Here is a 16,162-nt window from a genome sequence, read left to right as displayed (position 1 = left end):
ATTCCTATGTTTTAACTTTACTCAAAAGTAATCATCTCCGACTGAAAAACACATCAATCCTAGGTGTAAAGACAAAAAGTGGGGTGCCTGGCTGGCTCAGTCAGTGGAGTGTGCAACTCTCGATCTCTGGGTTTTGAGTTTGAGCCCCATGTTGGATACAGAGATTACTTAAAAATAAAATCTTTTAAAAAATAAAAGACAAAGTTGGAGACTGAACAAGACTACCAGCCTGCCATACTTGCATGCCCAAATGTCATGCAGTTAAAAAAAAAAGGGTCACAAACCACTAATGTCACAATCCCAACCCAACCACAGAATTCAGCATTGAATGGGTAAAATATACCAGTTAAACATACCATACTTGATTTTCACTTATTGGCCAAAACATGCTGATCATTTTCACATTCCCAATTTAGTAAATTGAGGCCAGGGTTCATTGTGTATTATACCAACACCTCATCTCTGCACAATACTTTATTATTACTAAAGCACTTTTACAACCATTATCTCAAACACCAGACTGAGACTGTATAGTATGGAAAACAACAATGGGTTGGCAAGCCTGGTTTCTAATTGCAGCTCAGCCACTAACAGGTCTCTCTAAGCTGTTTTCTTAACTGCAAAATATAGGCATCCTCCTCATACTATTATTGATACCACAGGTAGTACTTAAGACAATTACTAATACAATCAATTACTACTATTAGCATTTATTGTTGCTCTTGCTTCAAATTCTGAATCAGAACAGTAAAAAAAATGAAAACAAAAACTTAAGTCATATTAGACCATGGGAAAATCAACTTAGCTTGTAACCCATTTTCTTTTTCAAATTCAAAGGCAATACAACTGCCTGGTTTTTTTTTAAATATATACATGTAAAGAAACTGCTTGAATGAGTATTAAATATCCCTTCCCAATGAAATGTCATGCATAAAAACAAAATTTAAGAAAAATCATAATAAACATCGTGTATAAAAAACTGTGGTTTAAACATTTTCATTTTAAAAGATAATCCAAAAAACTTCCTATTAAAAACATTTACTATATAGAGCATGATAATAAAAGATGTGGAAAAGGAAGGATAGATCCATTACATTTCAGAGATACTACAGTACTGCATTATGAAAGAAGGAAGTAATTTCTTTGTATGTTACTGTACCACAGAAAAATTAGAACTGCTTGGCTTAGTTTTTGTTTCACACAGCAATGGAACATAACCGCCATTAACGTAACTATAAGATCTAGTTAAAAATCAGTAAAATACATTATGCTTGCTAAATATTGGAAAGGTTAATGGCGTAGTCATAAATAAAAGGTAAAGCATCTAAATAATTAGAAAATGTAACTTTTAAGAATTTTCCCTCTTTTGAATCCAAAATGTAATTAACATATTATTTTGAACAAATCTGATTAAAAATCCTCCCATAAATAGAAATAAACTGGATTTCAATTACTGAGATCTAAAACCCACCTAAATTAATTCTTAAAAAACAATCCTTTGATGTTGCTATAATCATAGAACCTCAACCTGGTTCTCTTCTTAGACCTGCCTCTAGATAGTCCTCCACAACATTCCTTTAACCTCAGAATAAACTCCACACGTCGTAACATCCAAGTCAAAGATCTACTCACCAATCTATTTTTATGTAATGTATAATAGGAGGTTTATAACAAGAGTTATTAGCGTAAAAGCCCAGCACTAGCCTAAACTTCCTTGCACAGTAATCCATACATCTCTAATGTACTTAAACAGAAAATGTATAGTTGCCCAATCTGCAATCAATAAAACAACATGCACACATTTATCAACATGGACAACTGATAGTAATTAAACTGCTTCCTCACACTAGAAGAAAATACCAAGTTGTTACTATGTATTGTGACTTAGAGTACGTACACAGAAACAAAGCCATCTCTAAAACCTCCCACCTGAAGTTACTTTTACAATGTCTTTGAAAGTCTTCTAGGGGAGCCTGGGTGGCTCAGTCGGTTGAGCGTCCGACTTCGGCTCAGGTCATGATCTCACAGTTCGTGGGTTCAAGCCCTGCATTAGGCTCTGTGCTGACCGCTTGCTCAGAGCCTGGAGCCTGCTTCAGATTCTGTGTCTCCTACTCTCTCTGCCCCTCCCCCGTTCACACTTTGTCTCACTCTGTTGCTCAAAAATAAATGTAAATAAATAAATAAATAAATAAATAAATAAATAAAGTCTTCTAGTCTTTAAATATCTCAACAGGCGAGGAACTCGTTACCTCCTAACATATACTATTTCATAAAAATTCCCTTTAAGTCATAACTATTCCTCTTTCTATTCAACATTTACAATAAGACCCTACACTTATTCATGTCCTTTTTAATGGAATTTTGTTTTAAAACAAATTATCAGAATATATAGCCCTTTACACCATGTTGAGAATGGTCTTTCTTCAAAAGAACTAAGAACAAACAGAGCAGATCCTTTAAGACAGCGTGTGACTTCATATTTCTTACAGGGGCATCTTATAGTAACTCTTGAGAACAAGCTGGCTGGGTCAAGCAGATGTACCACTCATTCAATACTATACCCTCAGGGATAGTTCAGCATTGAATAAATGTGTGTGGCACTGACTGCAGCATCTGGCAGCTACTGATGCCTTGACAAGGGTCTACTCCACTCCCCCTCCTCCCTAAGATTCCTCTTGCCTTTCTGTTGCCTTCATCCTCCCCTTTGTCTACCCCCTCACTCCCTTCTTCAGGTCTTTCTTTTCTTCCCTTTTGTCCTTTAGCAGTGACCAAAGTGGTTTTGTTGCACTTTTGGCAGTCAGGACCAAAGAGGTTGCTGCTCCCTAATTTACTATATTGATGAGCCATAGTTCTCATTTGATGACTTCTGTGTGAATTCATTTAAAGTTTCAATTTTTTTTTTAACATTTATTCATTTTTGAGAGATGGAGAGAGACAAAACGTTAGTGAGGGAGGGGCAGAGAAAGAGGGAGACAGAATCTGAAGCAGGCTGCAGGCTCTAAGCTGTCAGCACAGAGCTCGATGCAAGGTTCGAACTCAGGAACTGTGAGGTCATGACCTGAGCCGAAGTCAGACAGCCAACCGACTGAGCCACCCAGGTGAACCTAAAGTTTAAATTAAACACAACTATTACAGAGAAGTAAAGGCAAATGATCTGTGATGTAAAAGAAATTAAATTGGAACAAAAGAAACGAAACCTGTAAGTTACATACATCCATAAAATTAGAAATCAACGTAAAAGGGGAAAAAAAAGCCCCTTTATGTGGCAAATATACTAAAAACAAAACAGTCTCTAGTTTTCAAGAATACTTTGCTAATAGGGGCATCTGGGTGGCTCAGTTGGTTAAGTGCCCAACTCTTGGTTTCGACGCAGGGCATGATCTCACAGTTTGGGGTTTCGAGCACTGCACCAGGCTCTGCGCTAGCAGTGTGGAGTCTGGTTGGGATTCTTTCTCTCTCCCTCTCTGCCCTTTCCCTATTCTCTTTCTCAAAATGAATGAATAAACATTTTAAAAACAAAAATCACAACAACAACAAAGAATCCTTTGCTAATAAAGGAAGCTATAAAATCAAGACTTTATAGCTGTATAAAGAAGAGTAAAAAAATGATTCGACACCAGCCAAGATCTATATATTCAGTTTAAAATATATAAAGAGAGAAACATTTGGCCCAATTTCAAAAATAATATCTAGACTGCCAGAAGAACATCAGACTGCCTCAGAGCTGTACATAAGTACTTCCTACTATCTTCCTAATACTTATATTGAATAGCATCACTTCTCTTCTCAGAAAGCACTTCAAAGCTAACAAATGTCAGCAAAATTAAATGAATCCCTATTAATGACTTCAGTTGGGGCCATTAAACACTATTTATACACACATATAACCAAATGCTTCACCTCCATTAAAAAATAAAAAGTATTGCAAGGACGTCCTTAAAACTGAAGTACATATGAACGGTAACTGCTTTGTAGAGGTACTCTTTTAGTAAAATAGTACAGGAGGCAATTTTTGAGGCAGGCAGTTAAGAGCTTTTAAAGTAATTCCTGGTGACAGAGGAAGAGTAATGAACAGTGGAGGTAAAAGTGGTAAAAGGTGGTTAAAGGTCTTGTTGAGGTCAGAATCGGGAAATAAGAAAGTCATGAGTAATCTGAGGAACGGAGGAGATTAACACAGAACAGGAAGGGCTATGGCTGAATAAATAACACTGTGAAATTAACAAATGAGTAATTATTTTCATATCAAATCTTATTTTACAACAAAAACATAAAGGACTAAGTACTCGATACTCTGCTTTCTCTTATATAGGAATAGTATATAATAAAAATATGTTGCAAAAAGAGAAAAGGAAAATATATTAGAGAAATCAGACCATGTAAATCTCACAGAAAACTTCAGAATAACAAGAAAACAGAATAAGTTATCAACAGTAGAATTGTAAAGGGGAGTAGCAGCTTAAAAATTTAACAAAGGAAAAACACCAAAGAAAACAAGCCTCCTAATGAAAAAAAAAACACAACATGAATCCAGACAAAAGTAGATGATTTTTTAAAAACTAGCAAAATACACACCCGATAATTAAAATAATGAAAACTTTGCAGAAATGTCGTTTTGATAAAATATGAGAGTATTTGGAAAGTTTAAGTTCACAATTAGCAATTTGAGATGACATGCATCACAGATAGGCTTTCATCCAATGAAAGAAGTATAGAGCATACTTACAATTCAATCACTTACAATTATTTTTGAAAATTCAAGAACTGGAGAGATACCAGAAGACTGGAAAAAAGCAAGTGTGGTACTGATCTTCCATAAAAGTAAGGAAAAGAGAGAATAGAAAGTTACTTTACCATGCTGTGAGTCTGACATCAATAATTAAGTAAAGGAATAATAAGAGAAAAACCTGTAACTGAATATTCAGAGGAAAAGTAGGTACGTGAGCAGCAAGTGGCAAATTAAAAAAAAAAAAAAAGAATATTTTATGCCAAACTTAATGGCTTTTCTGTTCCTTAGAAATTTATTTGCAAATTAAGTTTTTTGAGAAATGACACCATTTTGTCTCCTTATCAAATGACTTAAAAGTTGGCTTAATGATGAAAATAGTATACTAAAGAAACCAGAAATATTAATCAGATTATGATTTTATGTCAAGTATACTACTCTGTGATTTTCTTGGATTGCTGAAAACCTGAAAACATTTATAATCCCTATTGTCTCTGTGGTTTATTCACCTCACCTAAAGGAATTTCTGAGGGAAGAATTTCTATTTTTAATCCTAAAGACTACTCCAGTATCAATTCATTTGGAGTGAAGATTATCAATTCAAAATTGTCAACAAAACTGAGCCTATTACTAAATACTTTCCTCCACTGTAACTTCACGCTATTTTCCATTTAAGTCAATGTTCTGATAACCTAAGGCTCCAAAGCAAGTTCTCTTTTATCAACATGGTAGCTATAGTTAACTTACCAGCACTGCTAGGTACCCCAAGAATATCCTATAAGGTTTTTTTCTGTAGTTCTAACACCATCAATTCACCATGGATGTACTATATTAAAATCTTTTCACAGTATTAGGTCCTCTGGTAGATACTTTATAAGTTTTCTCATTTGATTATCACAAGACAGTAAGGTAGACAGACATTAACCCTATTTTTATAAGCATTTACCCAAGTCATGAGGCAGGAGTTTTCTTTAATTGGGATTTCAACCCAGTCTTTTGACTTAAACCCGTTAAACTTTTCTCTTAAATCACAATAATGTCTGAAAAGAATTCATGGCATAAGAGCACTAAAATGTAATAGAAAAACTGCCTGAAGAAGCTTGAGGTAGCTAAAATGGGCACAAGCTTTAAGGTCAGACTGATCTAGTTTTAAATCCTGAATCTGCAACTTCCTAACCAATTACCTGTATGATCTGGCCAAGCTACTTTCCCCACTGCCATTTTCTCATCTAGAGATGGGCATAATAACAAACCATTCAAAGTTGTTGGATAAATGAAATGAAAGAGTATCTGTAAAGTAACACAGCAGTAAGTTTTCTACTTCCTCTTCATAATCTGGAATCATAAATAACCAGGATTCATTATCTCCAGGGCCTAACTAGTGCCTAACATAAAGAGGGCACTCAATGAATATTTGATAAAAACAAAACTGATTAATAACCAGATAATACCATAAAACATATGCAATTTTAATAGAGACCCATAATCAAAAAAGGATATAAGCCTAAGTGAAATTGTATTTAATGTTCCTTTAAAAAAGGAAAACAGTAAGTTGATAAATTCTGAAGATAACAGTAATAAAGATATGAGCAATACACAAAACAAGTCATAAAATACAGTTATAGAAAATAGATCAGAAAAAAAAATTCCATATGAGATTTTCAGGAAAGTATTGGGTATTAAGCCTGAATCACAAAAGGTAAATTGTACTGAATTATTATTGTGGTCACAAAGAGTCAAACAACATAGAGAAAGCCTTTTTCACCATAAAATAAACTGATTTTTAAAAGTACATCAGCTCTTTAAAAAGGGAATCACTTTTAAGTTTAAAAAAATGGCTTATGCATAGTATTAAGTTTCTGTTTAAAAAATATATATACCACAAAGCAAACGTGAATTGCTCATACAGTTGGGAAAGAGAACTCCTTTTATGTACAGACATCGGTGTCAAAATTCATGAACTTGAATCATAACTCTTAGCACAACTGCTTATTCTTCATGATCTCTTCATCTAATGCTGACCCTATATGTAACCTAAGAACTTACAGAAGGAAACACTAATACTGACTGCATAAAATGACTTGGTTACAACTGCACAAAAGAGGTTTGGGATTTGTACCATTTTCCTCTGTTTTTAAATCATTGATAGCTTGTTTTTCCAAGAGTTCTCTCAATTTATTCAATAAAGTCATATAAAAAGTCCTATCAAAACTAAATACAACAAATAAAAACCTGAAGTTTATGAATAGGATGACCACATATCCTTGTTCGTCTGGGGTAATCAATGTTTATGCCTGTTGTCTCAGAAAAAAATTATTAGCAGCCTCCTTCAATCTCAAAAGTGTTCCAGTCTGGACAATAAATTGTATGGGCTCCTTCTCTATAAAGAATGTAGCTAGCATCCTGGAAAGTGTGTGAGATTGCCTCTGAGTTGTCAGAATGCAGCAAATTACTTAAAACATTGTTTTAAATGAAAAACGAGGTTAAAGGCTCTCAATGTAGAAAGCCAATTACAGAAGTAAGGCTTTAACATAACTCAAGGTAATTAATATTAACTGGGTGCTCACCTTATGCTAGCTAAATGGAGACGTAAATAATATAAAAGCTACGTTTTTTAAAAGTTATCTTATTTATACACATATTCCCCTCTGAAATAAAATGCAAGTAACAAAACACATGAAATACATCATGTATTATTACCAGGGATGGGGATTAAGGAAAGGGGGTATATGAGACAGGGACTGGTATAGTTTTTAGTTTATACATTCACTTGTCTCTGATTTTTAAAAATAAGTATATATTTATTTTAATTCAAAAACATGTAAAAATATTTGGAAACTGCAGGTTTATAAATATTTTTCAAAAGTTTTATTAGTGTTTTAGCTTGCAAAATTATTCTCTTACAATTATCTATAAATGCGTAAAATGTCTTGAGAGTAAATTTGACAATACAGCTGCTCAGGTACACCTTTCCAAGCAAAATGTAGCATAACAGATTTATAACATCATTTACAGATCAAAAGCACAAACTAGCAAAAAAAAAAAGGGGGGGGGGAGGGCACTAAAAAATTAGCAATCAACACTATGTTGAAATAAATGCCAAGAAGAAAAATAGCCAGTAAAACAAAGCAGAATACCTATTTTTTTCTATATCCTTCCTGCCAATAACATAATAACTCAACATTCAAGAAAGCAAACTCATGAAAGACAAAAACACCCACTACATCACTCCCTCTAACAAAGCCCTGTTTGACCATGTGATGGTGGCAATCAGCCAAAGCTTTTCTTTTCACACACTAGCTGTCAGGCTATTGGCCATCTCTTTCTTACAAGTCACAGGTTAACTCATTCCAAGATTTATATAAGCTCTGAGTGACTAACTAGAATGGGATGGAAAAAATACATTCTTCCTTTCCCCAACCTCAGACTACTACCTAGCATGCGGTTTAACAGCATTCTGGAAAGCAAAAAAGTCTCACTATTGTTAAGGGCCCACAGAAATGAAAAGTTTAGGTAAATACTGGATATTTGCTCTAAGCATAACTAACAGAAACTCATATTCAAACACATGAATCCTTAACCTGGGTATTTTAGTAGGTCAACTTTTGAAATAACTGCAGAATTCTCACAGCATAATAGTTGTTGAAATTTTGATTATGAAATGTTTTCAAAAACAAAACTTGATATATTCCTCTAACAAACCCGGATCTCTCTGTATGGCAAAACATAACACACTGAAAATGAAACAATATCTAACAGGAGCTAAATGATGAACTAGTCAGACCAACAGACAAGTACTAAAAGGCTTAAATCTCACATAAACCAACCAAACAAAAATAGAAGAACAACACTGAAAAAGAATAAATACTGTAATTGGTTTGGCATATATCCCTTAAAAATCATATATGCCAAAGCAGTTTTTGTATATCTCATTTTAGCTGCCAGTGAACATTAAACAGAACAGGTTCAGCTTTTGCTAAAGCTGTTAAAAGTGTCATAGAAAATTACCCTAATTTAGTTTAATTGTGGTCACAAATCTATCAAGATGGTCTAAAACATAACTAGAATATATCAGGACAGGACTCAGTGTTCTCAACTGTATCCAAGGCCAGTGCTTGGTTTGTAGAGGTGCTCAATAAAAATTTTGCAAATGAAGGAATTCTGAAATGTCCCTACCTGTTAGCATTTAAACATAAAAAGTAATCAAAGAAATTATAAATCAGTGTATCATGAAAAAAGCATAAATAACTTGTTTACTCTAAAGGATTTATTATTTTACAAGAATGGAAGCTGGCTTTTTTATGGCTAGGTAAAACTTCTTAAATAAAAAAAAGAAATAACAGATAAGACACTGTATTGTACAGGCAGTACAAAAAACAAGACCAGGCAGGGGCACCTGGGTGGCTCAGCTGAATGAGCGTCCAATTCTTGGTGTCGGCTCAGGTCATGATCTCATGGTTTGGTCCGTGTGATCAAACCCCGTGTCGGGCTCTCCAATGGCAGTGCAGAGCTGCTTGGGATTCTCTACCTCTCTCTCTGCCCCACCCCAATTCATGAACCCACATGCTCTCTCAAAATAAATAAACTAAAAACAAAAACAAACAAACAAAAAACAAGACCAGGCAATGACAACTGACTTACCCCTCTAAAACCTCATTCTTCTCATGCCAAATCTTCTCACGAGCAGTTTTACACATGCAGGTATCCCCTGATCTTTCAAAAGTCCACCTTACCACTTTGCTTTCACAAAAGACCTTCATCAGTACTTATTTTCGCTAACCAAAAGATATCTGAAGAGGGTATCTGCTTTTATGAAAAAAGGCACAAAGCAAAAACGGCATTCAACATTTGTTTTGCAGCAAGCTGTTAGAGGCAGCAAATACCACAATCAAGAATGGCACCACCAAGCTCCTTCTCTGGGAACTACACTAAGCATCTCAGCCATTATGCTGCCACAGCTTGAACTGTATCTGTGAGCATTTGTGCTTTATCTAAATTTCTTGAGCATCCATTAGCAAGACGACCTAAAGTGTCAGAAAAGTCTGAGAGGTTATTTTTAGGGTCTGAGATCCTTCAGAAATCTTTCCACTTAAATTTATGGTAATTGCTTCTTCACTTTACACCATTTTGACTTAGGAAAGATTTCATAAGAACACTCTAATTTCAAAAAGCTGAGGAAAGTTATACCGTTCTAGGGTTGGAATTCAGTGTTACAATAATGATTTATTCATTGGGTATCTTTTTTGACTATGGCACTGTGCTAGATGCCAAGATGAATCAGATGTAGACCGTGCCCTAAGAGTTTCAAATCTGTAAGATAAACATCTGTCTACAAATAATTGATTCAAACGTGGTAAAATAAGTGTTATGAGAAAAGTGCTAAGAGATCAGAGGGGAAAGTTGAGAGGATAAGAAAGGTTTCACAGAGGTAGCACTGTGAAGTACAAGATTTGGACTGACATGTGAGGGGGAAAGTATTATAGCAGTGGCCAGAGGCAGGAAACATCATAATGAAATGGAGTATTTGAACTTCTCTTCAATGATGGGGCTATAGAAATGAGAGCAGGGTTAAGTAAACTAACAAGGGATGCTGGACCCAGGAATGAGGAACAGCAGGAAGCCTTCACCACCTCAAGCCTAAAGGAACAAGGAAGGAAACATTACCTAGGATGAACTGGAGGAGGAGCTAATCAAAGGACACTCTAACATAGTGCATAGCCACTGCCAGAAATGCATCAAAACAGAGTAGCAAGAGGAATAAAGTCTGCAAGAGCTCTCTCTTTTCCTCCTTCCATCGTCTGTCACTACCTCCCATTCCCACTGGCTAACCCCAACCAGAATCCAAAGGAAAAAGAGCCTCAGGTGACACAGGCTGTAAAGGTCAGCCTTCCTGAGCAAAGAGCAGAGAAGGGCAAAGAATCAATCTGCAGGAAAATGGAAAATAACCAGAAAAAGCATCCTTAGACTCAGGGGCTAGTATAAGCATAGAGAGGCTGTAAAGAGAAGAAGGCCAAATGAGGGACAATATGCTCTGGAAGGAGAACATGTTTTTCAGATTCAGATGCTGAATCTGAAAAGAAATCAAAATTAGTGGCTTAACTGGAAAAATTACTAGGGTTTGGGGAGGTAGGAGAGCAAAGGATGGAGAACAGCAGCAGGTTAGCACTCTGGTTCTCTCTATAGTCAAAAGAGCAAGAATCATAGGACTCTAGGCCTAGTTAATCTAGCCTCTAACTGTGACCTTGGGCTAGTCCTTTGGCTTCTCTGAAACTGTTTTTTCCACTATAAAAATAGGTAGAGGTTGTGTTATAACATTAAGATCCCTTCCAACTCTAGGAGCCTGTAAAGCCAGTATCTCCAGGTAAATAAGCATGTTCATCAAGTGAGTAAATAACCTTTCTGCACTGGAAAAACCTGGAGTCCACTTATTTACTTTTATAAAAAATTAATTTCATTTAAATAAAGACAATAAGAACTTGTAGGTTCCAACTGCAGCCAAGTCCTGCACAATACAACAAAGAATGTTAAAATACAAGCAGACTATCATTTAGTATAACCTTGAAACTGAGTGAGAAAGACCAATGTAACCAGATTTTAAAACATGCTTTGGAATGCAGAGAATGCAAAGAAACAATGGAGTAAGCAGAATAACTTGACTAAAGTGGCACATTTTGGAAAAAACAAAAGGAGGTGATAAAATATAGCGAAGAAGCAAAGTTCTTAAAGGTGTCTTCAGAAATAAATGAACTCCAATGTAAAGTCTTTGTCTCTCTCTCTCTCTCTCACACACCTGGGAACAATTTCTTCACGACACAGATATTCAATGAATATGCTATGTGCCAGGTACTATCATGGTCTCCAAAGGACATCTTTAAGGACAATACAGAAAACAGCAAATATAATTAATCATTACCTAATCTTCTGGAATGAGCTCAAATTTCACCCCTTCCAAGCAACATACTCTGACTTCCTACGATACTACCTACCATAGAACTAATTAGTGCTGGTACTGTAATCAGTATTCTTCAAAATACATCAGAGATCATACAGACTGGGGGGCAGAGGGAGTTTGCCTAGGAATCTGCTCACCATTTATAACACTGTTTCTAAATATTCTCTCCAATCCTGTCTCTCAGAAGTGGCAGCAACTAGGGAGCTTGGTGACTTAGGAAATATTTCTACCTCATAGGGGATAAAGCTAAGTTTGAGTTTGCACACTTAGGACATCGTTAAGTCATATATTTTGACCATTTAACAAGCATTCATTGAGCACCTACTATGTGCCAAGCACTGGACTACAGACAAAGGCCCTGGGGATACAAAGATGAGTAAAGACCTTTGACCTCCGGAGGTCAGGGTGTAATGCAAGAATCAGACATGTGAACAAAAAATCTACAATACAATCCAATGAAGGCTCAAATACAGAGATATTAACAAAGTGCTATAGTGGCACACAGACAAAGGACAAGAGCAACTCTAACCGGCTCTGTCTGAAGGAAGACCTCAGAGAAAAAGTAAGATGTGAGCTGTAAGTGAAAGGAAGAACTGGAGGTTTATCACTTGCTAGAATTCTAAGCAATTATAATTCTAAGCAAGAGGGAAAGGCTGTTTAAGGACAAAGAGCTGAGAGGCTAAGTCATGTTCTAAATAATTAACAGTTCACAGTGCTGGAGTGGATAACTTGGGTAGAGCACCTGCAGCTAGCTAAGTTGAGACTAAAGAGAGATAAATTAGGACCAGGCTGTGAAGGGCCTTGGACTTGACAGACAGCTGACTTTGGCAAAATGGATTCAAAACAGATTTTTAAGCACTGATGACTGAGTCTGATCTGATTAGAGATAAATAATGTGAGGAGAGGGAAGACTAGTTAGAAGGTTTTGCAAAAGTCTAGGTAAGAGATGATGAAAGCCTAAATTAAAGCATTATCATGTGGGGAAACAAGGACAAATCCAAGAGATATTACTAACGCAAATTTAACAAGATCTGGTGACTGGACATGAATAAGGGAGATGGAAAACAGCTTTAAATGACTAATTACCTATGTATGGTGGAACTTCAATTAATTAAAATATTTAGGGAGAGGGCAGGGCGCCTCAGTGCCTCAGTCAGTTAAGCATCTGGTTAAGCTCAGGTCATGATCTCACTGTTAATGAGTTGGAGCCCCACATCATGCTCTCTGCTATCAGCACAGAGCTGATCCTCTTCAGATCCTCTGTCACACTCCCCACACCATCACCCCCACACCCTCTGTGCTCTTTCAAAATAAATAAACTTTAAGATATAAATAAGTAACATATTTAGGGAGGCTTACTTGGCTTAATTATATATTTACGCTAAGAACTATTCTTTCAAACATAACCTTTGTTTAAATCTTTATTGAAAAACCTTGCTGAATATAATAGGCTAACTACATTAAAACTGTCTTTTTCTATAGAATCCACATAAACATCAGTTATCATTCCATACTACAAAGTCTAGGCACTGATAGAACTCAACATATCTCAGGGGTATACCCTAGAATTTGCTTTCAGAATAAAAGCCTGGTATTATCTTCTTCAAGCAACAGACTGCACACCATGCAACAGCCTGATTTTCCAATCAGCAGAATATGGCTGGATCATGATGCTCCTTCCTGGTTGAATCAAACATAAACTCCCTGATAGGATCTTCATATCATCTGGGGATGGCTGATTAGATTATTACTGAATACAATCTTTTTGCATTAAAAAAAAATCCACCTAGAACTTTAGAAATATCAAAATGGATGTGACCAAGAGCCTTTGCAGCTTAGTATTTATTGAGAGGCACTTCAAGCATAATGCCATCTCTGTCAAAACCAAACTCACTGGGGCGCCTGGGTGGCGCAGTCGGTTGAGCGTCCGACTTCAGCCAGGTCACGCTCTCGCGGTCCGGGAGTTCGAGCCCCGCGTCGGGCTCTGGGCTGATGGCTCGGAGCCTGGAGCCTGTTTCCGATTCTGTGTCTCCCTCTCCCTCTGCCCCTCCCCCGTTCATGCTCTGTCTCTCTCTGTCCCAAAAATAAATAAACGTTGAAAAAAAAAAATTAAAAAAAAAACAAAAAAAAAACCAAACTCAGGACACTTGGAAACAGATCTGGCTTGTCTGTGATATTCCTTATTTCTCATTTAAGCTCTCAGACTAGAAGTCCGAGTTTTGGTGGTTTATATTTTCCCTGAGTTAGGGAAGGTAATATATTATTTTATTTGTCTCTTGCTAAGCTGCACAAAAAATGAAAGCTAAAAAAATTTTTTTAAGAAGATGAAAGATGGGGGCGCCTGGGTGGCGCAGTCGGTTAAGCATCTGACTTCAGCCAGGTCAGGATCTCGCGGTCCGTGAGTTCGAGCCCCGCGTCAGGCTCTGGGCTGATGGCTCAGAGCCTGGAGCCTGTTTCCGATTCTGTGTCTCCCTCTCTCTCTGTCCCTCCCCCGTTCATGCTCTCTCTCTGTCCCAAAAATAAATAAACGTTGAAAAAAAAAAAAAAAAAAAGAAGATGAAAGATGTTGATCCTAATCCTTAAAGGGTTTTATCACTTAATTCAACACAGGCAATGTTCTGAGAAATGATTCACAAACAGTGTTTGAAATTTTCCAATTTAAATATCACTACAAAAGCTCTTAAAACTGCAACTACATGCCTAAACTTCTCCACTGAAAAGTAGGAGAAATAATTACTTGATTGGTTTTTAATTTCCTGAACACAGCTAAAAGTAAACAATTTAACGGACAAGCAAAACCAAATGTTACTTCAAATTAGCAAAAAGTTTTCTGGCTCAATACAGCTCTTTCATAACAAAAATACTTGTGAAGTACGGTATGAATGCTGAAAAAACTGCATGATTCAAACATGCTTTTTACCCTATTCATTATATTCAACTTTGCATTACTGAGTTATGCTAAGAACCTAAACCTTTACCTCCAGTTTTTCTGAGAACCCCATATTACTCCAAAGTTTTTAATTTTTTGTACAAGCTACCAAATAAGAATAAAAACACCCCCCCTCCCACACACACAAATAATAGTACCTATAATTATTACACACAAAAAATACTAGGCGAGGCTAAAAGAACAACAGGGCCAAAAATAAAATGTTTGGCCTGCAACTGGAGATTCTATTAATGGGCAACTGGTCAAAATTAAGCTTTCACACTACGAGAAAGCTTAACTTTTGTGTTTATATCTTGAGAGAGCTTTCGAAAAGGAAAGTGAGTTCCACAGAAATGAGAAAAAGGGGAAGAGATACCCTCCAGTCTGGTTTGGTGGCGAATGACCTCTCTGTGGAACAAGAGGCCCCTAGCCTCACCCTCCAACCCATCTCAGCCGAAGAAGTGAGGAGAGCTCCCCGAGAAGAGAGGGCCTCGGTGGCCACGTCGTCCTACTCACCCCAGAGGGCAGCGGAAAGGAGGCGGGGAGAGAGCGACATTCGCGCCCACGGCCCGGCCCGGCCCGGCAGCAGGGACCCCGGGGACTCAGGGGTGGGGGCCGGCCCCTTTCCCAGACCCTCTGGGTCTACTCACTCCGCAAGTGGCCAGCAAGAAAGCCATTCGCCAAGGCCCCCGCCCTCTGTGCCTCCAGAGGAGGGAACTAGGTGCCGCTTCCAAGCACCCCTTTTCTCTCCCCCAGTCCGTATCCCCCAGAATGCAGGGAAGTCTCTCCACTCAGGTTCCGCCAGTCCCCCGGGACACCCCTTTAACCGCCCCCCATTCTTGCCCCGCCCCCCGCCCGGGCCTAAGGGCCGCACCGATTGGCTGGCCCTGGCGGCTCCTGGCAAAGAAACCCCTGGCGATTGGCCATAGGTCACCTGCTGTAAAAGAGGTGAGCGGCTGATGATTGGCCGTTAGGCCAATTTTGGGTGGAGAGGCGAGAGGGAGACGTCTACTCACGGGAGGGACGGGCAGCTGCGGTGGGCACTGGAGAGCCTGCCCCCCTGCCTTCCTGCCCAGACCTTACCCCTGCTGCTTCCTCACGGAGCCCGGGGCCCCCCTCGGGGGCTGTGAGCTGGGAACCCAAGCCTGCTGCAGGACCTATGTTTCGAGACGTGCAGCTGCTGCCAGCTGAGCCCACGCACTCCTTAGGAAAGGGAGGTCACTGCTCAAGGGAGCTGGGCTTGGCTTGAGAACTTCAGCCCCAGGAATTCCCATAACGTGGCGACTGGAGAAGAATTTACCGACGAAAAACTGCTCCACCTACACCCACCGACTTCTAGTTTACTATCTAAAAATCTGGCAGCTGTGGAACCAAGTTTCATCTCGCTGCTTTTGTTTACTTCCGCAAAGTTGTTTGTGTCGCGTGCGGGGGGGGGGGGGGAAGATACTTCATCAGTAAACAAAAGCGTGGGTGCCTGTTTTATTAATACAGGAAACATCGTAGGCCTGCTGTTATGCCACAGCTCCATAAGGAATGTAGGTGGTTTGTGAAGATGCTT

General features: G+C 38.0%; 1 protein-coding gene across 14 annotated transcripts in view; it reads right to left on the bottom strand.

The window, feature by feature from the left end:
- OSBPL9 (oxysterol binding protein like 9) overlaps positions 1-16,162 on the bottom strand; it is a 199,457-nt gene that overhangs the window by 48,275 nt on the left and 135,020 nt on the right. For 6 of the 14 annotated variants that reach the window (XM_043578758.1, XM_043578761.1, XM_043578759.1 and 3 more), the window contains one exon: positions 4,739-4,807. The exons of 5 other annotated variants lie outside the window; for them this stretch is intronic. In XM_043578758.1, the coding sequence (XP_043434693.1) occupies positions 4,739-4,807 (69 nt within the window). 3 more of the 14 variants (XM_043578769.1, XM_043578768.1, XM_043578771.1) reach the window with 3 other exon arrangements.

The sequence above is a fragment of the Prionailurus bengalensis genome, chromosome C1 (genome assembly GCF_016509475.1).
Source record: "Prionailurus bengalensis isolate Pbe53 chromosome C1, Fcat_Pben_1.1_paternal_pri, whole genome shotgun sequence".
NCBI classification, from domain to species: Eukaryota; Metazoa; Chordata; class Mammalia; order Carnivora; family Felidae; genus Prionailurus; species Prionailurus bengalensis.
The sequence above is the reverse complement of the archived record's forward strand: the minus strand, read 5'-3'. Positions and strand labels throughout refer to the sequence as shown.